The following is a 24,146-nucleotide window of genomic DNA, read 5'->3' as shown; positions in this document are numbered from 1 at the left end:
TATTTACTTAACCAACGACGAAACATACTACAAACCACTTTACACCGCAATTAGCCTACATAGGCATTATTATTGTCCAAAGCAGCTATAAGAGTCATCAATGTATGCTGGTGTGCTACACTTGGGCCTACCGCCATCGAATAGGCTATCCTATTATGATTGATTAATGATTCTATGTCCAGTGGTAAGTAAATACATTTATTTAGCACTCCAAACGACGAGACACGATACAAGCTGTGTGCGTAGAATAGTGTAGGCCTATGCATTCGCCGGAGAAGACAAGTGGCGCAAATTCTCAAATAGGGTGACGTCGGGATGGTGTGGGACTGTACAGACTACTATAATAGGAAAAATAGGAGGGGCGAGATCCAAAATGGGAGGGGCGGGATCTCAGAAATCCAGACCTGCCCACTTCTGCAAACTGCAGTTGGATGCTACTCCTTTCTGCAGCTGAACATACTTGTGCACTCGCCCCACAAAAGACTGCGAGTCAAGCGCCCTCTACAGGCTTCACTAAGGTGCTCCATCACCTTACGTCAGGAGACGTCGACTTCAGCCAATCAGCTCCGTCATGCCGCATGTGTACTCCAGAAACGGAACACACTGAAGGCTTTAACCAAGAAGACTGTTCGAGCGACGCCGGCCGAAGACGACATTTCAAAGGGAAACACAATAACTTGGTAGGTCATGTGTTTTTTTGTCGATGGGAAATCCTGTACATTTCTACAGCACTATGAATCTACAATGCGAGCATCACAGAGCGGTGCCCTGTGAATCTTTAACTCGTTTCCGGTGTGTGACGCCGGTGTTGCACACGGTACCCAGAACAAAGACTGTGTGCGGTGCGCAGAAAGACGTTTTAAAACGTGTTCTTTGCCGTACACACAGCCGGTAGGTAGCTGGAGAGCTGTGTGGAGCAGTGTGAAATTTCCATGCTAGATGTTGATGACATTCACTTTAGGCCGTTAAACCGTCGAGTGCGGCAGATGCGCAACTCTTCTGGCAGGCCTTGGCGCGTGATGCTACACCATCTGTGTCCCCTTCTCATGACCCAACCGAGACCTCGAAAAAGATGGACGTGTTGAGTTCGCACAAACCGCTAGCTAGTTCACCCTGAAAGCATTAATAACATAGTCTTATGTGTTTGTTGACGGTGTTGACGATTTCTCTTCATGTTGAAACCGATGAAGGGAATCAAGTTTGTGCAAAACCCAAACCCTTCTTGCCACATCACTAAACAAGTCAGCCTGTATCAGTGGAAAAACTTCGCGCCCACGCACATTCCCAAGTTTCTGCGGCGTGCGTAGAGCAGTGTTCGTGTCCACTTTGCTGATGCTGACTGACTGTGCGCCTAGTGGGCAGCTGGGAAGGATTTAAGAGAAAAGTGCTACCTGTACCAAAAAATAAATACACTTAGAGCCCCTCTGCTCACCTGGATCCTATTGCGCCCTTTTAGGCTCCCTAGAGGAGGGCGATGAAAAAGGGTGGTTTTTGCCCTGCTCTAGGCCCCTGGGACCACCCGAGGCTATGGTCCCCTGAGCCTGGTAAGACGTTTGTTAATCTAGCCCTGAAATGGGTCAATGTTTTAGTGCCACATAAATGAATCGCACTGCTCAGAGCAAACAGACCTATATGACAAAGTTGTTTTATTTACGTTATACACTGGAGTGAGTCTGAGTGAGGCTCTCGGATGGATGGACGAATGGCTGTCATTGCCAGCAGGGATTGGAACAAAAACTCCCATGAAGCATCCCATGTATCCGCAATGTAATACTGTATACTGGCAGGCGACAACAGTTGCCTCATAGTGGGCTTTTTAACCACTCATAATGCTTACGTATTTATGCCAGAGACATTGTGAATCATACAGGTCTAAAATTGGGGTCGCAGCAGAACAACTTTGGGAATCACAGATACACAGTAAGGGCTCTCACTTGGCAGGTGTATTCTGTTAAGTGTAACGGAGAGGCTACTTATCATCGGCTATGATGGTAAACAGTAGGAGATATCAACACACACAGACACACACACAGACACACACACAGACACAACAGCTATCTACAGAAACTTAGTTCAGACAGAAACACCTGTACAAACAAACTTGAGATAAGCTGTGTTGTTTGTTTGGTGTTGGGAGGGTCCTTTAAAAACATTTTGCAGCAGCATATCTGCTAAGGTGCTAAGCCTTGAGGCTGTGTAGTATTGTACTCACTGTAGTTTGGCCTCAGGGTCTGTGCGTGCGCTGGACTGGGGTTTGGCTTCGTTCTCCACAACTGCTGCCCTGGCTGCCCATTCATCTGGAGGTGTGCGTTTGCGTTTGTGCGTGTATGTACAGTATGTTTTATTAGTGTGTTTGTGTTGGATATGGTGGTCAACAATTTGGCCTCCAGTAATATGTAATTAGGATATCTTACTGATGCTGCCTAAAACTGTGAGCAAGGTACCCTGGACACAGCTAAGCTCCTTTGACAGCCTATTATGATTTGGAAGAATCTTAATATATACAGCATTTAGCATACCTAGCCTGGGGAGACTTAGACTCCAGGAGACTTAAACCTGGAAATATTAGTCTGAAATCGCTTCATACGAATAGCTGAGCAGGGTGGGACCTAACCTCTGTGGTAATGATTCAAATAGTCTCTGCACTGCACTGCAAAAAATGAAAATATTAATAAACATATTTTTCTAGTTTCAAGTAAAAGCATCTAGTCCATATTAATTTGAGGAAACTCGGCTAATAACTAGTACTTTTGAACTAGAATTTAGAACTAAAACTTAGACTATTTAGACTTATTTGAAAGGATCACTATGTAACATTTTTAGTAGTTTATTTGTAGAATTCATGCTGCCCATTTACAAATGTTACCTTCCTCTTGCATCCACTGTTAATCCTGTTGGATCTGGTTCATCCTTCTTGGTGGTATGTAGACATTACCTTGGATACCGCATGGCTTGTGATGCACCACAAAGACTTCCTGTCTCGGTCAAAGATTCAACACTTACACAAAACTCTCCTCTTACCCTGCTAATTGAATTTTCACACTTCACCTTATTGGTGCAATGTGCAATTATATATTAATGAAGATTAACCTACTGACTGGTCCACTTGAGCCATGAAACTTCCCATACTAAAATGACAGGTGTTTCAGCTATTTTGTCCAATCCCTGTATGTATGATTGTTAACCTCTAAAATAATTTATTTTGCCTCTGCTTTAGGGGATGAGGGTGCTGCAAAGGTGGCCCCGCCCCTTCTGGGCTTTGACTGGCTTGCTGATGATGCTGATGGGCGCGTCCATTGGCGCGTCGGCACAGGACGGCTGTGTAAGCGAAGCCACGGTGACGACGACCGACGGCCGGGCGGCCCGCCTGGCACAGGAGCGCCACCTGTGGGCGCTGTTTGAGAAGTACGGCGACGGCAATGGCAGCGTCACGCTAGAGGGCCTGCAGCTGCTCCTGCAGCACACCATGCGCACCGTGCGCCACTCACACCACTCCACGCATCATCACCACCACCACCACACACACTCCCATGACAAGCAGCACGGTGATGGTGCGGCACCACCGCCGGCGTCCCCTGGCATCAAGCAAGAGCAACACGCCAGCCCCACACACCATCACAAGATAGACCCTCCTCCTCCACGCAGCAGCGCAGCTGTTGGTGGAGCCGAGGGAAAGAAGAGCCAATCAGATGCGAATCATAATCAGTATACCAAAAGGGGCCAGGGGTCATCGACGACATTGCCGCCGCCGCCTCCCATGACTACGGTTGCCACACCCCCAGGACGGTCTAGGCGCAGCGCTGGGCCTGATCGCACCCCTCCGGGGCAGAACACGCCCCCCACCACCACGCAACTTCCACTCCAGAACCTCGCCCACCGCTCTCAAGCCAACAAGACTGAGGAGGTGAGGACCCCCCCCACACACACACACACACACACACACACACACACACACACACACACACACACACACACACACACACACACACACACTGTGACATCTGTATGCCCTCAGGCCCATACACACATACAGTATATATAGTACACATACAGACATATTGCTGTAAGTAGATACACACACACACACACACAAATACATAAATATCCACCTTGTGTGATGCCTGTACTGTGTGTGGGTAATGATTACACTTTATTCCTTCCAAATGCACAAAAACAAAACGGAGATACTTTACAAATATTCAAATGAAAGTAGTCGGCTGACAATCTACCCTACATACACCACCTGACCATGCAAAAGTGAGTTGTTGTTTTTACTTTGCAAAGTAGGTTTGAGAAGTAATTGCGTAGTACAGTGGTTCCCAACCCTTTTCTTAAGGGACCCATATTTTTACCATTGTAAACTTTGGTGACCACCCCACAGCGTGCTACACGAAAGGCGTTCACGTTACACAAAGGCTCTTGATAACCAACTCACTTATGTGTTTATCTATTTAAATAGATGTCTATTGTGGACCTTGAACTTTCTATCCCCACCCACGCACTTAAAAAAATCAACATCGCTTTTCTGTCGGCAATTTTTACAGTAGACAAATTTGCTCAAGCAATTATCATGTTCTTTAAAGTAGCCTAACTCCAGTCCTTGGCCAAGGAGTTGCGAAGGAATTGTTTTTTGTGCTGACAGCATTCGGCTATCGACCGATTAAAATATACTATAATCTTGTGTATTTAGCATTTTTTTTTTTTTTTTTTTAAATGCTGGTAATATATGCTGTCCCTTTTTAAATAAATATTATTTTAAAATCACGCTATTTCCAAAGCTCCACGCCTCCTTGTGAGAAGCCGTTTTTACGGGAGAAATACAGAACACCACCATGCAAAATAGGGCACACTAAAATAGCCTTTTCCTTTTCATTGCACATATTTTCATAAACAAACCTGCAGAGGGATGGCGAGTTTGCTGTTGAAAATTTAAAAATGAAAATTTCGACCGTAAGGTCATTTTGTCCCACAGCTGTTTTTGAGTCCCTCCTATTTTATCTTTTAAAGTCGGAGCGCCCTACATTTTTTGGAATACACTGTACAGTTCCCAAATATGATGGAAAACGAATTATAACTCCCAAAGCATACATAGTTTCCCAGATCTGGAACCCCAAAATGGCAAGACTCTTCAACACGCGTTTCACAAATTCAGTTTTTAAGGCTTAATATAGCCAAAAATAATCAAGGCATTCCATTTGTGAGTACATCATCTGGTAGACCGGGTCATATTGAGGGGCCATGGTGATTTTTTAGGCCTGTATCTTCCTTCAAACTAAAACCAGAAGTGTCAAAATCTGCTTGTAAATGTTGTATGCAATTAACAGGCTTGAAAAGTGGGCATGGCACCCCAACTTTGGAGGGCTTCATCTCCATAACCGTTGGACGTAGAGTGCTAATACTTGGTATTCTTTCAATTGACATCAAAAGGTACCTGTATGTGAGATATCGGGTAAATCGGAGAGGGTCACGTGGGGAGATTCTAGGGAATCATGTGAATTGACATGGAATGACCCAATGATCACATTTTTCACAATCTTGGTGTCAATTTCAGGGTTATTGATGATGCTGAGATCAGAAGTTGCTATTAGACATATTTTGGAGATTTATTTTGTCCACCCACCTACAAGCCTGCTGTGGGAGATATGACAACTATTGCATCCACATGGGCGCAGATAGCGGGGGGGGACATGGACCTGGACCCGTCCCCCTCACTTTTATGGAGAAAATATCTGATTTCTGCCTATTTTGCAATGTGCGAAATAGCGCCTCCCTGGACCATTCACTTTCATATGTGGCAAAAAAACGGTATTACACTCGGTCTAAAAACTTAAACGGCTCTGTCAGCTGAATCAACAGTGACACCAGGTAGCGACATAGAATCTCTATGCTTGCGATGGTGTGGTGAGGTATTGCAGAATGAAACAAATGTATTGAAGTTAATGGCAGTAAATCTATTTTTTGATTGGCTAACAGCCACTGAAGTCCCAGATTTGAAGCGTCATAAGCTTTTTGCTTCTCACGGTGATTGGCTTGAGTTGACAGGGCTACATTCAGGAAGTGGAGCTAAGAGCAGATGTCATATTTACAGTACATTTTTGGCTCAGACCAGTTGCTTTTATTTAGTTAATCTAGAAGACAGTCCCTTTCTTGCTAGCTATGATGTGGATTACAAAAACTGTGGAACGTGAACGATGGCGGTGGAAACGCATGGATTAAAATTTGGGATTTACTGCTTTCAAGACAACGCTTTAAGGTAAGGTCAATATGGGTTCATGTCCGCTGTGACGCTGTTTGTAGTTGCGAAAGTTAACTGATTTTAATTGTTCAGAAGGGCTATTTTGGTCTCTGTCGTGGGCCTGTTTTCGAGTGAAAAGACAGCTTTGTAGAGCCATGCCATGACCGCTGTCAATCAAGTAGCCAATGCAGGTAGCTGTCGTGTTCACTGTAACTTGGTCTGTAGCCTATGCTGTCAACATCTGACTTAATCTGACTACTCGTGCACATAGTGTAGAAGCTGGAGCGGTTTAAACATGTGATTTTTTTTTTTTTTTTTTTAATCAAGATTTAAAACTTGTTAATGTAGTAGACCTAGGCTACTAAAGCAAATACAATTATTTAGCTGAAGATGAATAGTCCACTAACAATTAAAAAAAAAATGATATTCAGTGTATTATCATAAAATAATGGACGGTTGGTTGTGAAAATGTCCCCCCCAGTTTTTAAAAGCTATCTGCGCCCCTGGGCATCCATCCCATTGGATCTGTCCACATCAATAAAGATTTCAACTTGATTTGGGCCAGTACTGTGATAAAATGATGGGTTTCAAATGTATTACGCCTTTACGCCCCCCTCTAGGGGGCGCCTTGTCACCTTGGCCAGGAAAAGTACATCGACCATAAATGCAGCAATAAAGATACTTTTCTACACAGAAATGACTAATTTTAAGGTAGTGCCCAAGAGTTAAAAATGAATATACCAGGTTCGCCATCAAATAAAGACTAACTAACGAGAGGGGGTTGTGTGCACTCAGGAAGTTGATGCCGACCAGCTATGTAAGTTAATTTGTGTGTGAACAACAACAGTAACTGTGTTTCATACAGTGACTTTTTGGGTTGGAGTTAAAGGCCCTATTTAGTTTTTTTTTTAGCTTGTTTTTGTTAACCATTTTTAAGCAACCATTTTTAACAGCCCAGCCGTAATATTCCAACCTAACATCTTTGAAGCAAAAAAAGATCATGTACTGTAATGGTAATATCAACTCATTCATACAAAATATCATGAACATGAATGGTAAACAGCCCGCTTGAACTTAAACTCCTTCCTTGAAAACCCAACCACTTCTTTCTGTCTAAGGAAGTACCGAACAGGCACAAAAAACAACTCACTGAGGAGTGCTGGTCATTATGGAGTGCTGCTGCTTCACTTTTTTTTCTCCTAAGCAGGTACACTTTTGCTCAAGTCACTTCAAGATATGATCAAATGTAACTCCAGTTTCAGCCATAGCATCAACAATTAGAACACAGTAATTGCCAATTGTCTGTAGTTTAGGCACAAGCTCACAAGCCTGCTTCCGTGTATAATAGTAAGGTCTCTCCGAAGTCTCTTCTGAATGAAACGTGCAAATGGATTGCCAGTACAGTAGAGCTCAATTGAATTTTGCATCTTCACAGCTTTTGCCCTTGATCTGATGGCAACATCTCCCGTAAGATGGTAGTGTTCACTTCTCACAGACTTGCTGGGTTGAGGGAAGCTGTCCAAATACTGCATCACAATATGAGCAAGATGTGGTGTTGTGGTGACAAGACAAGGGCAACGGCATCCTGACTCAGTCTTACTTTCCCACCATAACACTGAAGTTCCTTAATTTTCCTTTATGCTCTAGGTTTTGATCTGTGAACATGTGTGAAGGGAACCTTTGATATTGCTGCAACCAAATCCCCCTACCTAAGATCATCCCATGTGATGGGGATTATCTTGTTCCAGAGCATTCATTTGAGCAAGATGGACTGTCATGAGGCGAGCATAACTCAGGAGATCATAAGAAGTACTTGAGGCGAGCATAATTCAGGAGATCATAAGAAATACTTGTCACTGATGGTTTCCCAAGGCAGCCAGATAACCTTCCCAGTCCACTGGACGACAAGCACTATGCAGAGGACTCTCACTTGCCGATCTCTTTCTCCTGATCTGGACAATCAGCCAAGCCTTATACAAAGTGAATTAAAAACCGAGCGGCTCAGTTCTATTGTCATCTAATTTAATAAAATAAGTGAAAACCCTGAAATTGTTCATAAAATTGTCAGTAAGTCATTTGCAGCAACAATGCAGCAACATCAGATACTGTTTTACATTTTTAACTAGCATTCAGTACAAATGGCATGACAAAACACCCCAGATAGTTGTAATAGCAACTTCTGATCACACTAGAACTGCCATAAATGGACTCAGGGTCCTCAATAACCCTAAATTGACACACTAAAAAAAAAAATTGCATTGTTGCATTTATAGTTGCAGTACGTATCCTGGTCGAGGTGAAATAGCACTCCTAGAGGGGGGGCATAAAGGGGTAATAAATTTCAAACCCATCATTGTCTCACAGTACTGAGCCTAATAAAATTGAAATCTTTACTATGGCATCCGTCTCATTGGATCTGTGCTTATCATATAAATAATAGTCGTATCTCCCACAGCAGGCTTGTAGGTGGACGAAATAGCCTTTAAATCTCCAAAATATGTGTAACAGCAACTTCTGATTATAATGTAACTGTCATAAATGGACTCAGCATAATCAATAACTCTGAAATTGACACCAGGATTGTGAAAATATGATCATTGTTAGTAGAGATAGGGGTTCGGAAGCTATACTGGCCAGCATTTTTCAGCAGTAGGACTCCAAAAAAAGCAAATGAAGCCAAAAAAAAAATCAGTTTTAGCACAAAAGTCCTACAGAATGACACTTCATACCACGCTATCAGACCAAAAAGCCTCACAGAAAATTGAAAACAATTAGCCTAAAATGTCCAAGTCCTGAATCTCATTGCGAAATCTGAATGGGTTACCCCTCTCTCTCTACCAGTACCTTCCTGAAGCTCTCTACTGTCCTATCCGAATAAATGTAAAAGCCCAAAAACATGGTTCCTTTTGAAAAATCCAGCCAATACAATACAGCCAGTCATAATGCAGTCAGTCGGAGAAGTATAACCAGGCCTGTTTGTTTTGTTTCCCTCTTCTTTCCCTCCGCCTAGTGTCTGAGTCCCTCTGCTATGCTGAAGAACCATGGGATGGGGATGGAGGCTATCACCATCAGTGACTTTGGCTTCCTGTGTCCAGCACTGCTCTCTCAGATCGACTCCCAGTCCTGTCTGCAGCATGGTGAGTGAGGGTGTGATTGGGTTAGCCGTGTGTGTGTGTGTGCGTGCGCATGAATGCGCACTTGTGTTGCTATGTTTTGAAGGTGTGTGTGTGTGCATGCGCGTGTGTGCGGTGTGTGTGTGTGCATGTGCGGTGCGTGCACATGAACATGTGCGTGTGTCTGTGCACCTGTGTGCTCTCTCTGTTGGTGTGTTTTGAAGTCGATTGCGGTGTCTGTATGGCGCGTCTGTGTCTGTGTTTTTCTGTATTTACATCCGTGTGTGAGTGTAGCATTACTACAGTATTGTGTGTGTGTGTGTGTGTGTGTGTGTGTGTGTGTGTGTGTGTGTGTGTGTGTGTGTGTGTGTGTGTGTGTGTGTGTGTGTGTGTGTGTGTGTGTGTGTGTGTGTGTGTGTGTGTGTGTGTGTGTGTGTGTGTGTGTGTTACAGGTGATGTAGACCCTTCCAAGGCCCCCAAAACTGCATTAGGTAAGATGCCCTACTCTTTTACACAACAGATCTGCACACAGTGAAGGGCAGGTGCAATCATAAGCAGGTCTGGTTTTTACACTTTGACTTATTGCAATACTCTGGACCCGCAAGTAATTGCTTAATAGGCAATCTAGCTCAAAAAAGGCAGAAACATGGGACTAATTGCAATAGTAATGGTTTCTACTTTGAAGTGATAATCACATATTAAAAATCTACCGATTTATATTTAGTGGAACATATTTTTTTCAATAGTAATCATTCATACAATATATTCATCCTTTAAACCCCTCTGCATCACATATTGAAAATCTACCCTCATCAATTTAGTTAATGGAACATACTTTTTCCCAGGTCAAAAAGTACTTTTTCCAAGGGCAACATGTAATGGAAATCTGCAACTTCTGACCTTTAAAAAAATGTCTTCCACTAAAGTGATGAAGTTACATTTTTCATATGTGATGTAGGGGGTATTAAGTAAAGGATAACGGCCGACGAGGTGACCGGTTATACGAAATGAATGGCGAGGCAGCGGCTTCGAACTTTGACGACGTGCGCAGCACAGAGACAGAGTTGCCTCTGCCAAGCCATTAATTTCGCATAACGGATCGACCGTGAAGGCCAATGGATAATCATAAAACAGCGATGTAAGCCTAATCAAACTTAACAGGTCTATTTCCCACTGCAGAGAGAGAGAGAGAGAGAGAGAGAGAGAGAGAGATTCCCCATGCTAAGTAAGGCATTAAAGTTTCCCATGGGAGGGAAGCAGATGTTGACGAGGTGACTGTTCTGATAAAGTTTATGGCGAGGCATGTGCTTACTAGAATGTAGGTACAGGGTGTTTTTGTTATCTATCCCAGTGGTTCTCAAACTTTTTCCATCATTCCCCCCTTCAGAGGGTCTGAATGCTTCCGAGCCCCCCCAAGCAACAGCAGTACTCGCACAGACTGATTTTGCGATCGCTGCGCAGAATCAAAGGAAAGGTGATGACTGGTGAAATTAAACAAACAGGGACTGCAGTCGAATGCAGATGTGACTTCATTTCCTATGGTATTCAAATGAATGACAATTATTAATATAAATAATGTTGGTGAGGGCTTTACCAGGGTTCCCGCGGGGTCTTAAAAAGCCTTGAAGGCATTGAATTCGAGAATTTGGAAATAATACCTTAAAAAGCCTTGAAAAGCCGTGAATTTTCATGTGTAAGACTTAAATTTGGATGCCGAATATAAATTGTCACTTTGCATTGTTCATTACTCAACAGTCATTATTTTTTATGATCTTTATATTGTTTATGTAAAAAATGTACGAGTGGTCAAGTAAATGGTGGAACTGGAGTTGTGGGCGGAACCATCACGCGCGCACACACCGAGCTTAATTCAATGAACACAGATTTTAACTTTACCATGGCCACAGAGCCACAGAGCTAAGCTAAGGTTGTTGATAGTTTATCGCGCGAAGACAAACTTTACTATGTGGACAAACGGAAAGTGAGGTGAAGTGAGGTGAAACGTCGGCAACAATGGGCAAATGTAAGTTTAGCCAGGCTTGGCTACACAATCATTCATTTCGTGAATGGGTCAAAGAAGTGGATGGTGACCAATTCGCAGCGTTTTGTGCTCTCTGTAAACAGACTTTTAAATTGGGCACGATGGGCGTCAAGGCGCTCGAGTCACATGCAGTCCTCGAAACATATTTCGTGCGTCAATCATAAACGACAAACGCCGTCTGTGTTGTCTGTTTTTAGCCAACAACAACCTAGCACCACTAGCACTCAATGGGCTTTTGTATGGCACAATGCCGGGTTAAAAAGTGCCCAGATCTTCGATACAGTCACATGTTGTAAAAAGGGGGATTAACGTTTTACTGTTGTTTTAAAAGGTAGAAGTTGTTGAGAACCACAAGCTGAGTAGCGTTTCGTTTGTGCAATTAGTTCAACTGAATCAACGGGTAGCCTAGGCTAGAGAGAATGTGAGTGGAAAGGGTGGTGTTGTCAACGTTTTACTGTTGTTTCGAAAGGTGTACTAGTTGAATCATAATCTGCGCGCTTTATGGGGGCCCCTTGGCATATTTTTGCGTAGGGCCCCGTGGAGGTCAGAACCGGCTCTGGATAAAGGTATTAAATTTGAGGATAAATGGTCTTAAAATGTCTTGAAAAAGCATTGAATTTGACTTGAAGAAACTTGTAGGAATTGACTTATTGGCGAGACAGGAAATCATTTCCTTGGGGAAAAAACCCAAAATCAGATGTCACAAGCAGGGTTTAAATTGGGGCGGAGCCCTCCGGAGCGCAGCTCCGCCTCCTCACCTCGGAGGGACAGCCAAACGGAGCTGCGCTCCTGCTGCCCCACCCTCAGTGTATTCACAGTTCATATATTTTCAGCTCTTCTTGAAATATCATATTTTTATGAAAGTTTTATAATGATAGCTACATGAAATAAGATTAAGGGACTCCCGCATTATTTCATTTACTATGCATCTGCATTCTGCACATGCGCTGCGAGACACCACAATTTGAGTTTGTAGCAACATTGCAACTTTGCAACAGTTGAGCGGTTCGGACGGAGCGCTTGCTCTTTCTCACAGCTAGAACTACTCCGCTTCGAGTTGTCACTACTTCAAGCCTGTCCTCCATGCCTTCATGTTCAATGTGCAAAGTTAGTAGGCTAGATACAATGCCTTTTACAAAACGGAGGTAAGCTGTCATTTCATTTGATATCGGCTAGCTTTCAGGCAAAGTTAACCAAACAGTCATGCAGAATAGCGTGGTGTCTGCCTACTTTAACAGTTTGTTAATGGGGGGAAATCAACATCAAGTTTGGGATTTCCGTCTATTGTTCTGTCAGAATGTGTAGCCATTTGGTTGCAGGTTACTTTTATGTGGGCTTAAACATGCCAGGAACGTATTAAAAGTTTTTAGACAGTAAGCAAATGACAGGGATTCCTGCGTGTCCATCCTAGCTTTGCGTGTAGAGCAGTGCACCGTCTCTCTCGCGCTAGAATTGCAGCAATCTATTGCCGCCTTTTGCCAAAGTTATTGCTTTGCAAAAAAACATTTACTTAATGCGACTGAAGTGTAATTAAAACATATGCACGGAGCGAGATAGCTGAACTAACTAAACTACTGAAATAAGAACGCCCATATAATCAGTCAGCCAAAGGGGCAATCTGTAAAGAAAAGACGTGTCCGAGTGAGAAGATTCTCTGCAGACTCCGCCTGATTTAAAGTGACAGTGCACACTTTCACGCACTGTAATAGAACAGCATAGCCTAAGCATGCATTTTTATTCTTTTAACTTTGTTACTTATTAGGCATAAAACGTGCTAATAAATGCATGCTAAACCCATGACATTATTAAGAGAATTAAAGAAATAAATTAGGAGAATTAAAATGTGATAAAATGTTAAAATGTGATCTTTTAAAACAAATTGTTATTCACATCAATAATATGAGTTCTTAATAGTCTTAGGTCTACATCTTTGTAGCTTGATGGTGCAGTGATGGTGGTCAGAATTAAAACTGTTTTACCCCTGTACTGACAGTCCAATAGCATACTGTTGCCAACTGACAGGAGAGAATATTAAAAAGTAGGCTACATAAATGCATCAGGATTGATACTGGTCTAACTGTTCCCATTTTTTAGCAACCTAATACAGTGAAGAGGGAATGAGGGTACCTTGCTGTTTTTCTCATAACTGAGTAATACATTGATTTATGTATGATATTAATTATGGGCAATAACTTCATAGAATACATGTATTTGCCTGATGGGGCGATGTTTAAATTTTTTATTATTTTTTTTAAAAGCTATTTTGACCGCGAGTGAAGGGCTCCCCCACCTCCCAAAAGCCAATTTAAACACTGGTCACAAGTCCCCCCTGAGATGCCTCTAAGCTTACGCCCCACTTTGAGAAACACTGATCTATCCTATCAGTAAATTTGTAACCTATGAATTATGCCAACTGCAGCATAATCTAGTGAAATTAATTAATCAAATTAATCACATTTTAATAGCATTTAAATATCTGATTTGAGAACAGTAAAAAGTATTTTTTTCACATGGATTTTGTCTAATGACAATAAATAAGCTTAATCTAAAGATGTTGTTCATTTTTAAAAGAAGAGAGAATTCTTCTCAATTTCAGCAAGCTGTTCATCATCAGGCGTAATACTGCCCTCGAATGGTGTAATCCAGAACTATTAAGCTATATTTTGTAGTGCGATTAAAATGAGTAAATTTTTTTATCACATTATTTTTTGTGTGATTAATTAATCTAAATTAATGCATTAATGTCCCAGCGCTAAAAAAAAATATTTGTCGTAGTTTGAATAAACTACTGTGAAAGTTTCCAATTGATACCTAAATTTTTTCCCTGTTGCCTCCCTATGGAAAAATGAAGGGGGATTCTCCCATTTTTTTACCTTGAAAAAAAGTTTGTTCCACTAAATAGAAATCAGTAGATTTTTAATATGTCATTTAAATATACAGTACCTAGGGATAAAAAAAAAAACTTGGAATGATTTCTATTGCAATTTGTCCTGTGTCAAATGGTAGATTGTCTGGCCCATAAAGGACCATTTTGATGTAAAACAAAAAATGAGTATTTGTTATTACCAAAATGCAGATGAGGTTAGTAATACATTATATTTGCATGGGAGAAAACTGAGCCTGTTGACATCTGATTTTTGGGCTTTCGCAGAGGCACAGCCCAATGTCTGCATCTGTTTACACGTACTACTACTAAAATGCATGTATTTATGACTGTGTGTGTGTGTGTTGTAGGACATGAGGAGAATCCGAAGACCACTAACATTGCAGCAGGTAAGTGTGTGTGTGTGTGTGTGTGTGCGTGTGCGTGTGCGTGTGCGTGTGCGTGTGCGTGTGCGTGTGCGTGTGCGCGCGTGCGTGCGTGCGTGCGTGCGAGAATATATACTTTCTCTACCCTTTCTCTACCTTTTGTGTATAATGTACACTGTATTTCAATGCCTGAGCCCTTTTTAAGAAAAGCTGCCCTCAGCCTATAAAAACCTAAGTATCTCAGCCTCTGAAGCACATAAAAGCATGCATTAAGTTGCATTTAAACACTAAGACCCTTATATGTCAAAAGAATGTGTTCATTCATCTCAACCAACCAAGTATTTTTAATAAAGTTGTCTCAAATCTCATGAGCCTGAATGTTGCGTAATGCAGCTCCAGGCGCCAGGGCCAATGTTGCGCAACGCAACATCCAGCATCAATGGGTTAAAGTCAAAACTCTACATATTTCATTAACCTTGCACTTGCCAGATTTCCACTCAGCTCTGTGAGCTACACCTACCGGCAGATCTCAGCAGAAGTTCCTATCCGCTCAGCTGATTCATATGGCAGGAAGCAGATTAGCATGGTTGGCTAATATAGCTCGGGTATAAATGTCTTTAAACTGCACTAGGTCAAAAGTTTCAAATATCATTCTACATGCTTATCACAATGGTTGGCATGGACTTTGGCTCACACTTCCTGAAAGAACTGGTATAACTGGATCGTGTATGGACCGCTCCCACACACAAAATAATGTAATATAATGAAATGTAATATAATATTATTAAATGTAATGTACTGTAATACATGTGTGTATGCTCGTGTGTGTGCTATAGCGTGGCTGGGCGGGTTCCTGTCCATCTGCATCATCAGTGCCCTGGCTCTCGTGGGCGTGGTCTTGCTGCCCCTCATCAACCGCACCTCCTTCAACTTCTTGCTCAGCTTCCTGGTCGCCCTCGCAGTTGGCACACTCAGTGGAGATGCCTTTCTTCACCTCTTACCTCACGTACGACACACTCTCACACACACACACACACACACACACACACACACACACACACACACACACACACACACACACACACACACACACACACACACACACACACACACACACAGTACAAATGTGGATAACCCCTCACATATACGCAAATAAACACATATGCATTCAATTGTGATTTGTCATGTTTTTTAAATGAATCTAATTGGCTGAATTTTATTTGTTTCATCATTAATCTATACGCGGTGTGTATAGACTGTGGTTTGTAGGTGTACAATTCAGACGAAGACTAAACACACAGAATATACTTATATGTACCAAATAGCGTATAGAATTAGCCTTTCGCAAAACCCCTCCCACAAACGGCCGCCAACTAATCCGAGCTCAGCAACGGTAACTAAGGAGTGTAGAACTTGTCGAGGTCTGTCAAAAACCTACGATTTCAGGGAGACATACAACGTGTGCCTATGGCACCGTCAGGGTCCGACACCATCTGAAGATTAATTAGGACCTCATTTTTTCACTTTCCCGAAGCAAATCCTCAAGCGGACTGATAACAGGGATGGATTAAGCCATGTGGAGGCTATTAGCTCCAGGTGATCATATTTAAAATTAGCAGGCTAACTGTGCAATCGTCTTGTTTGCTAATATAGCCCCCTTCCCCCCTGCATTTAGCTGGCAGAAAATGTACCCTAAACAAATAATCAATGCATCGCTCAGACTTAAGGACAATATTATATGATATTATAGTATTGGATCCACGGCATTATGATTCAAATTTTATTGGGAAACTACTAGTTGCGTTGTTTAATATGCGCCAAATGCACAGCCCACGGAGCAGCCCCCACCCTCTCTCCTTCCCAGTTTGTGTCTGTGTATATGCGTCGAGTGTGACAGCAAAAAAAGTAACACTGAAATGGGGCTGCGCTTGTTCCAACCTTGTTATGAAGATATTAACTGTCAACTAAAACCATTAAAGTGAACAGAAGAGAAAAGCCCAGTGTGACTGCCCAAGAGCTGCGCAGTGTCAGTGCCCAAAGCCCGTCAAATGTCTTGGCGGACGGCTGCAATGTCCCAGTTTACACCAAGCACTATCAAATGTCCTGGTTACAGACATCACATCGCCATCATCAAGTTGTTGTATTTCACAGTTGAATATGGCTTCTAGTAATCAGCGTGTGTAGGATACAAGAAGTGTAGGCTACACACATTTCCTATGAAACGCAGCCAAAACGTGTGCCTGGTTCTAAGTTTTTGACGGATGTAGCAACAATAACTAGGGGGCGTGGCTTTTGCGAAAGGTGAATTCTGTTTCAGCAACATGTCTATCCACCTTATTACCGGCCCACTAACCCTGCCCATCTCAACATTTCTTGTTCATATTCCTGTAATCCGATTGGTTCAATGCTATGTCCATCCCTTCAGGCCATGGGTCAGCATAAGCACCACCACCTCCACCACTCGGCCAATGAGAGCATGGGACACGGACACGGACATGGTGGCCATGGCGACCACGAGGAGGAGGATTCTCTGCGCTCTGTGTGGGCGGGGCTGACGTCTTTGGGTGGAGTCTACATCATGTTCCTCATCGAGCACTTCCTCACTCTGGGCAAAATGTACAAGGACAAGAAGCACAAGGTACATACACATAAACGTACCTTAATATACCACATTAGTCTACCACAAAAACTAACTGGATGAAGAAGCTATCCCCCAATCTCACCACTCTTTCCCTATGCATAGTCACAGACAAAAAAAACACCACCATTTGTTACCTCTGCCAAGTAGGTTATGTTTTTCAGCTCCGCCAAGGAGGTTCTGTTTTCGGTCACGTTGGTTTGTCTCTCTGTCTGTCTGTTTGTTTGTCAGCAGGATAACTCAAAAAGTTGTGCACAGATTTGGTTGAATCTTTGTTGTTGAAGTTTTTGGAAACGATAAAGGGAACAAGTGATTCAATTTTGGTGGTGATCCGAATCACAAACTAAAACCAGGATTTTTGTAAAAATTCTTCAGCATTGCTAGCCTAGAAATCTAGACGCCCCTAGTGTCCACAAATTGAATTGTAGGACAGGGAGAATTTTGACATTCCAGTTTCTAACTCTACAAAAAGAAGGCAGAAAGACTTTAAAAAATATATAAAGGGTGTAATAGTCAAATGTTCAGCTTCCTTTGGCGGAGGTCTGCACTTTCTGAGTGCATTTCTAGGTTAAAAATAGAAAGAGTTTGTCTATTTATTTTAAAGTTCTCCTCAGGAACAAATAACTTGATGCCACCAGAAGTCGAAACTGGAGTTAGCTGCTCACTCACGTCACTGCGTAAAATCCGCATTGCCTTCCTCAATTGCACCACTGAAGTCTCTTAACTCTTGGGAAACACTGTAAAGACAGAATTAACCTGCTGGACCATACTGACTAGATGGGGACATTTTTTGCAGCACAGTAAGTGTGGCCCAGGCTAAGAAGCCTCTCAGGAAGTATGGAAGTAATAGTGTCACAGGTGGTATGGTTTGACAAGGCTAACAATTGCCGTATCTACGCCCGTTTTCTACCCAGTAAAGTCCTCATGGCATGACTCAAGCCGTCGTTTCTTGATTTTTGATTAGCTAACGTAGTGGGTACTATCGTTGCATATTACCAGAGGGATTTTATATAGGGGAGATGGAACACTCAAAAAAAGAGACCATAGAAGTGAATGGCATGAATGGCAATGAAACATGGCATGTGCCTGCACATCTCCCACCTTCCCGGCAGCAAGACCCAATTGCCTGTTGAGCTGCACTGTCACTGATCCAATCATCTCGCCGCATTGATGTGTTGGCTTTTGCGACAGCTCAAACCTAATCGTATGACTTCGGAATATCTGCTGATGGGCGGTGGCAGATTACATGTGCGACTCACATCGGGTAGGTACTCACATGGGGTTAACTTGCTACAGAGTCCACGCCACTTGATCCTGTAGACCGCGAAGCAGATATTGTTGTGGCCAAGTGCTGCGCATTCGCAGTTCAAAATTGGCAGTAAGGAACATTTTTTTTTTACAGCGTTGTTTTCCTATATGGTCCTAGATAGCTATTACTTGTAGTGAGTTACTTGTACACAATCCCTGGTGCTGAACAAAAGGATTACATATTTTTTGAAAAAAGGTTCGCACACTCCTTTGTTTTTTTTTTTTTGTTCAAGTTAATTTTTATCTTTTTATTCATTAATTCAATGGCAATGACGTTTCGATTTCTCGGTCCTCCTCAGATTCACTAAGTGCATTCGAGTAGTCGTCAACGCATGCATGCGCATTTAGACAGCAATGCACTCTGGATGAAAATGCTGCATGACGGATAGATTTCCTGTCAAACTTCAACATTTCGGTGATGTTGCGTCGACGAGGTGACGTCACATGGTGTCAAACTATCGCGGAATGAATGCGACTGCAGTCAGATCTTGCAACCTCTGCAGTTGCTTATCCCCTTCAACGCTCGTCTGTTGACTGCCTCCGAGGTCACGCGCCCATGAACTGGTTGGTCAACAACTCACTCACGTGTGTATATGAGTCTTGTCTCACACCTCTACACAAGTTTGCGCAGGTCCCCACTTCAGCTCCTCCTCACTGCCTGCCCCCCCACTCCTCACACGGAGGATTCAGAAACCGAAAAACTTGGTTTGCGACGGGAACCAAGTGCTTTTTTCGAACCGCGACAACAAAGTAGGCGTTAGCAGGTCCATGTCCAGGGTCACATGCGGTGAAATAAACAAACGGTTGGAACACTAGGCCCTCACGGGTGAACACTTTGCCCACAGTAACTGGTGTCAGATGAACCTGAAAACAGCTTTTGTGTATGTGTTGACAGGGCCAGAAGAAGTTTGACGAGAATGATGTAACGCTGGACTCTGAAAAGCTGCCCACCACGGAGGAGAACGATGGCAAAACCCTCGATGGTGAGTGTGTGTATGAATGTCTGAGAGAGAGAGAGTGTGTGTGTGTGTGCGTGTGTGCGTGTGTGTGTTGGGTTTACTGGTGTGTGTGTGTGTGTGTGTGTATTCAGTGATAGCCAGTGTACAGTATGTGCTTGCTTGGCATTAGCCGATGTACTGTATGTGTGAACTGATCTCTGCGTGTGTCCACATCTCCAACCCCCACCCCCACATCAGTGGAGGCCGAGGCCAACGGGGCAGGCAGCAACGGCAGCGGGCACTTCGCACTCACTGCCACCCCCACCACCACCGAGAACGCCAACGAGGAGGAGGAGGAGGAGGACAACCCATCGGAAGCGGAGCAGCAGGAGATGCTGGCCACACCCCAGCACGAGGGGCAGGGGGCGCCCGGTGACGAGGACCGGTCGTCAGACTGCCAGGACAAGTGCCACTCGCACTTCCACGACACGGTGGCGCCGCCCGCGCGCCTGCACCACCACCACCACGACTACCACCACATCCTGCACCACCACCACTCGCAGAACCACCACCCGCACAGCCACACGCACCGCCACACCAACACCTACGACCGGCAGCACTTCCAGCAGGCGGGCGTGGCCACCCTCGCCTGGATGGTCATCATGGGGGACGGCCTGCACAACTTCAGCGACGGCCTCGCCATAGGTACGATCGCACATTTTAACTACTTTTATTTATGTCCGCAATTCCAGAGATGTACATACGGTATGGACATAAATGTTACAGATGCAATGATGCTAAGTCACAGTCCAATGTGGGTCTGAAAATAAGAGCAGTTTTAAGGGTGCCAACAACATCTCGACTACCATAACGACTACCAATAATGGAGAATATTGAGCAATATTTGGCTATTTGCTGTGCCTTTGCTTTCGTGAAGTCAACCATCCTTAGACCCCCAGTGACCAGTCGTGCAATCACACACACACACACACACAGTACATGCATTTACAAACAAACACAAACACACGCAATGCAATATGATACACACATACACTCACACACACACACACACAAAGATAGAAAACAATGATATACTGTACACACACCTATAGCCGTCGTGGCCACTCTCACGTGGATGGTCATCATGGGCGAAGGGCTGCTTCAGCGACTGCCTTGTCATAGGTGCACATGCACACATGTAGAGTACATGCATTTATACCGCACACACTGTATAGGTGCTTGCATGCATTTACACCAAATATACACACATACAGTACATTGTTACACACATTCATATAGAAACACATACTCACGCACGCACAGATATAAAACAGAAACAGACACACACAAACACGCAGTATCACAACAGCATGCTGAAAGCTCTGTAACAAATTGTGTGTGTGTGTGTGTGTGTGTGTGTGTGTGTGTGTGTGTGTGTGTGTGTGTGTGTGTGTGTGTGTGTGTGTGTGTGTGTGTGTGTGTGTGTGTGTGTGTGCGTGCGTGCGTGCGTGCGTGCGTGCGTGTGTGTGTGTGTGTGTGTGTGGTAGGAGCTGCCTTTACTGAGGGGTTGTCCAGTGGTCTCAGCACGTCTGTTGCCGTCTTCTGCCATGAGCTCCCCCATGAGCTAGGTAAGACACCGTGTGTGTGTGTGTGTGTGTGTGTTGGGTAATGATCGGGAAATGAGCATGGGTCAGACTTGACCCAGGTCCCTGGATTTAGTGTACCGGTATGCCCACCGAGCAATCTCTCTCAGTAAGCCCACTGAGCCATAGAGCCCCGTTATGGACTGATTTTGATTACCTTTTCAGCATGGGCCGGAAACAGACGGATCAGTATTTGTACACTGATCTTGATCAGTATTTGTGCACTGATTACTGATCTTTATTTCCCATTTGAGGGTCTTACTCCAGGCAAGCACTAGAGGGTGCAATTGTTCTGCTTTTTTCTCCCGTCTAATGTTGACTTGTGTATAATGTATTTGTGTGTGCATGCGTACGTGTGTACGCGCGATTGTGTGTAAGGTAATTTTGCGGTGCTGCTGAAGGCAGGCCTGTCTGAAGCAGGCTATGCTGTCTGTCTGTCTGTCTGTCTGTCTGTCTGTCTGTCTGTCTGTCTGTCTGTCTGTGTGTGTATGCACGCGTGTATGCACGCGTGTGAGCGTGTGCATATGATGTTGACTTGTGTATTGTAATGTGTGTGTGTGTGTGTGTGTGTGCAGGTGATTTTGCGGTGCTGCTGAAGGCGGGCATGTCTGTGAAGCAGGCGGTGCTGTACAACGTGCTGTCGGCCATGATGGCCTTCCTGGGCATGGCTGTGGGCATCCTGATTGGACACTACGCAGAGGACGTGGCCGCCTGGGTCTTCGCCCTCACCGCCGGCCTCTTCCTATACGTAGCCCTCGTGGACATGGTGAGGGCCGAAGTGTGTGTGTGTGTGTGTGTGTGTGTGTGTGTGTGTGTGTGTGTGTGTGTGTGTGTGTGTGTGTGTGTGTGTGTGTGTGTGTGTGTGTGTGTGTATCTGTGTGTGTGTATCTGTGTGTGCTCTCCTGTGGATGGCGTGCGTGCGTTCCATAAACATGGTTTGTGTGTACTGAGTACACCTGATTCTGATTTTCTAGGTTCAGTCTATTACAAGCAGAATATTTCAATTGCATAATCAGTCTCTCTCTCTCTCTCTCTCTCTCTCTCTCTCTCTCTCTCTCTCTCTCTCTCTCTCTCTCTCTCTCTCTCTATCTCTCTCTCTCTCTCTCTCTCTCTCTCTCTCTCTCTCTCTCTCTCTGTTCCAGGTTCCTGAGATGCTCCATAATGATGCGAGTGAGCAGGGCTTCAGCCACTGCGGCTTCTTCGTGCTGCAGAACGCCGGCATCCTGCTGGGCTTTGGCATCATGCTGACCATCGCCATCCTGGAGCCGCGCATACAGCTCAACCTCGACCTCTAGACCGACCTTATGACCCCATCGCCATCTTGGAGCAGCGCATACAACCTCCACCTCTAGACTGACCCCTGACTGTGTGCAAATGTGTGTGCATGAACCAGAGTTTTTTTTCTTGTACGGTACACACCAAAAGCCTGAAGTGGTGTCTTACATGTCAGAGCTGTGAGGGGAATGCAGTGCGTGCGTGCGTGCGTGCGTGCGTGCGTGCGTGCGTGCATGCGATGAGTAGACCAGCTGCTGGATCGTCCTATAAGGACACATGCAGATGGTTGAGGGGAGGGGCCAGCAATTATCATCCAGGTCATCCTTGAACCCTGACCCCCATCCTTTACCAGTCACCTTACTAACCTTACTCCCCTTACCACTCCCCCGCCTGTATGTCTGTTCTGTGCTGTCATCATAGCATGCTAAGCAGCTAGCACTAAGTGCCAATAGATGAAGTATGGTATTTGTACGCTTTTTTTGTGTGTGTGTGCGCGCGTGTGTGTGCATGTGCGCATTTGTGGTTTTTTTAGGTGTATGTTTATGTTTTTGCTAACTCCTTTGTTCTGTGCTGTTACCATAGCATGCTAAGCAGCTAGCACTCAAGTGCCAGTAGTGTCAATTACTGTGTGTGTGTGTGTGTGTGTGTGTGTGTGTGTGTGTGTGTGTGTGTGTGTGTGTGTGTGTGTGTGTGTGTGTGTGTGTGTGTGTGTGTGTGTGTGTGTGTGTGTGTGTGTGTGTGTGTGTGTGTGTGTGTGTGTGTGTGTGTGTGACTGTTCTCAAGATCATATTGTGTCACACTGTTACACTGAAGGGATCTAACTGTGTTAGAACACAAAAAGTGTAGGTATTAACACATTCCAGGAAAAATATTATACCATAATTGAAACTTGTATGTGTGTGTGTGTGAGAGAGAGAGAGAGAGTACTGTCTAAATGTGTCTGAGACACTGAAGGGAACTAACTATTAGAACACACAAATTGTAGGTGTTAAACACATTCGGATAAAAAACTAACCATATTCAAACGTGTGTGTTTGAGTGTATTTACTAGAGATGCACTGGATCCTGATTTTTAAGATCCTGCCGGATACCGGATCCACTGATTAATATCCTGCCGGATCCGGAACCGGATGCTGGATCCTACGCCGATCGTCATCTGATGTATTATAATGCAGCCAATTACTTCTACCACCATTTTTATTGGGCTATTTTTATGTTTTTATTTATTACTACTGTTATTATTATTATTATTATTATTATTCTTTATTTATCTAAGTGGGACATCAAGCCTTGAGGACTTGATGAGCACTTGACAACAATGTTCACGTTGCGTTTACAAATGTGGGTCCAGGTCCGGTTCGACACGCTGGTTCAGGCGCTATTATCCGTCCGGATCTGGAACCGGACCTTGGATCCGGTGCATCTCTAGTATTTACGTACGTACGTACACACGGTGATCATATTGTGTCTGTTACACTGAAGGAGTTAGAACACGAAAAAATGTAGGTGTACTAAATGCATTCCATGAAAAAATACAAACCATATTCAAAACTGTTTTGTACATGTGTGTGTCTGTGTGTGTTTGGTTGTCATGTGTCCTGACCTGAAACAGTATGTAGGAGTTGTGATTTTCTTTGTGACCTTCTCCGTACAACAGGGACCAAACTCCAAACATGCCACATTAAAATCCATAGACCCCCCCCCTC

The 24,146-nt window shown here is 44.0% G+C and overlaps 1 protein-coding gene across 2 annotated transcripts; it reads left to right on the top strand.

Moving 5' to 3' along the window:
• The first annotated feature begins 579 nt into the window (after positions 1-579).
• Positions 580-23,994, top strand: slc39a6 (solute carrier family 39 member 6). Of its 2 annotated transcripts, XM_063221186.1 has the most exons (13): positions 580-680; positions 2,886-2,920; positions 3,218-3,904; positions 9,246-9,372; positions 9,801-9,839; positions 14,624-14,662; positions 15,475-15,644; positions 17,064-17,276; positions 19,480-19,567; positions 19,781-20,227; positions 21,070-21,150; positions 21,741-21,931; positions 22,308-23,994. In XM_063221186.1, the coding sequence occupies exons 3-13, from the start codon at positions 3,221-3,223 to the stop codon at positions 22,458-22,460; spliced, it is 2,232 nt and encodes a 743-aa protein (XP_063077256.1). In that variant the 5' UTR covers positions 580-680; positions 2,886-2,920; positions 3,218-3,220; the 3' UTR covers positions 22,461-23,994. The 2 variants fall into 2 exon arrangements, with proteins under 2 accessions (XP_063077256.1, XP_063077249.1); XM_063221179.1 differs by lacking the exon at positions 2,886-2,920.
• Positions 23,995-24,146: the final 152 nt, after the last annotated feature.

This window comes from Engraulis encrasicolus, chromosome 2 (assembly GCF_034702125.1).
Source record: "Engraulis encrasicolus isolate BLACKSEA-1 chromosome 2, IST_EnEncr_1.0, whole genome shotgun sequence".
Taxonomy (NCBI): Eukaryota; Metazoa; Chordata; class Actinopteri; order Clupeiformes; family Engraulidae; genus Engraulis; species Engraulis encrasicolus.
This window is presented reverse-complemented; position numbering and strand designations above follow the sequence as displayed.

Coding starts and splice junctions, on each gene's coding strand:
- slc39a6 (XM_063221179.1), top strand. CDS start 3,221: ATGAGGGTGCTGCAAAGGTGGCCCCGCCCCTTCTGGGCTTTGACTGGC. Junction 19,568..19,780: donor CGATGGCAAAACCCTCGATG/GTGAGTGTGTGT, acceptor CCCCCACATCAG/TGGAGGCCGAGGCCAACGGG. Junction 20,228..21,069: donor CAGCGACGGCCTCGCCATAG/GTACGATCGCAC, acceptor TGTGTGTGGTAG/GAGCTGCCTTTACTGAGGGG.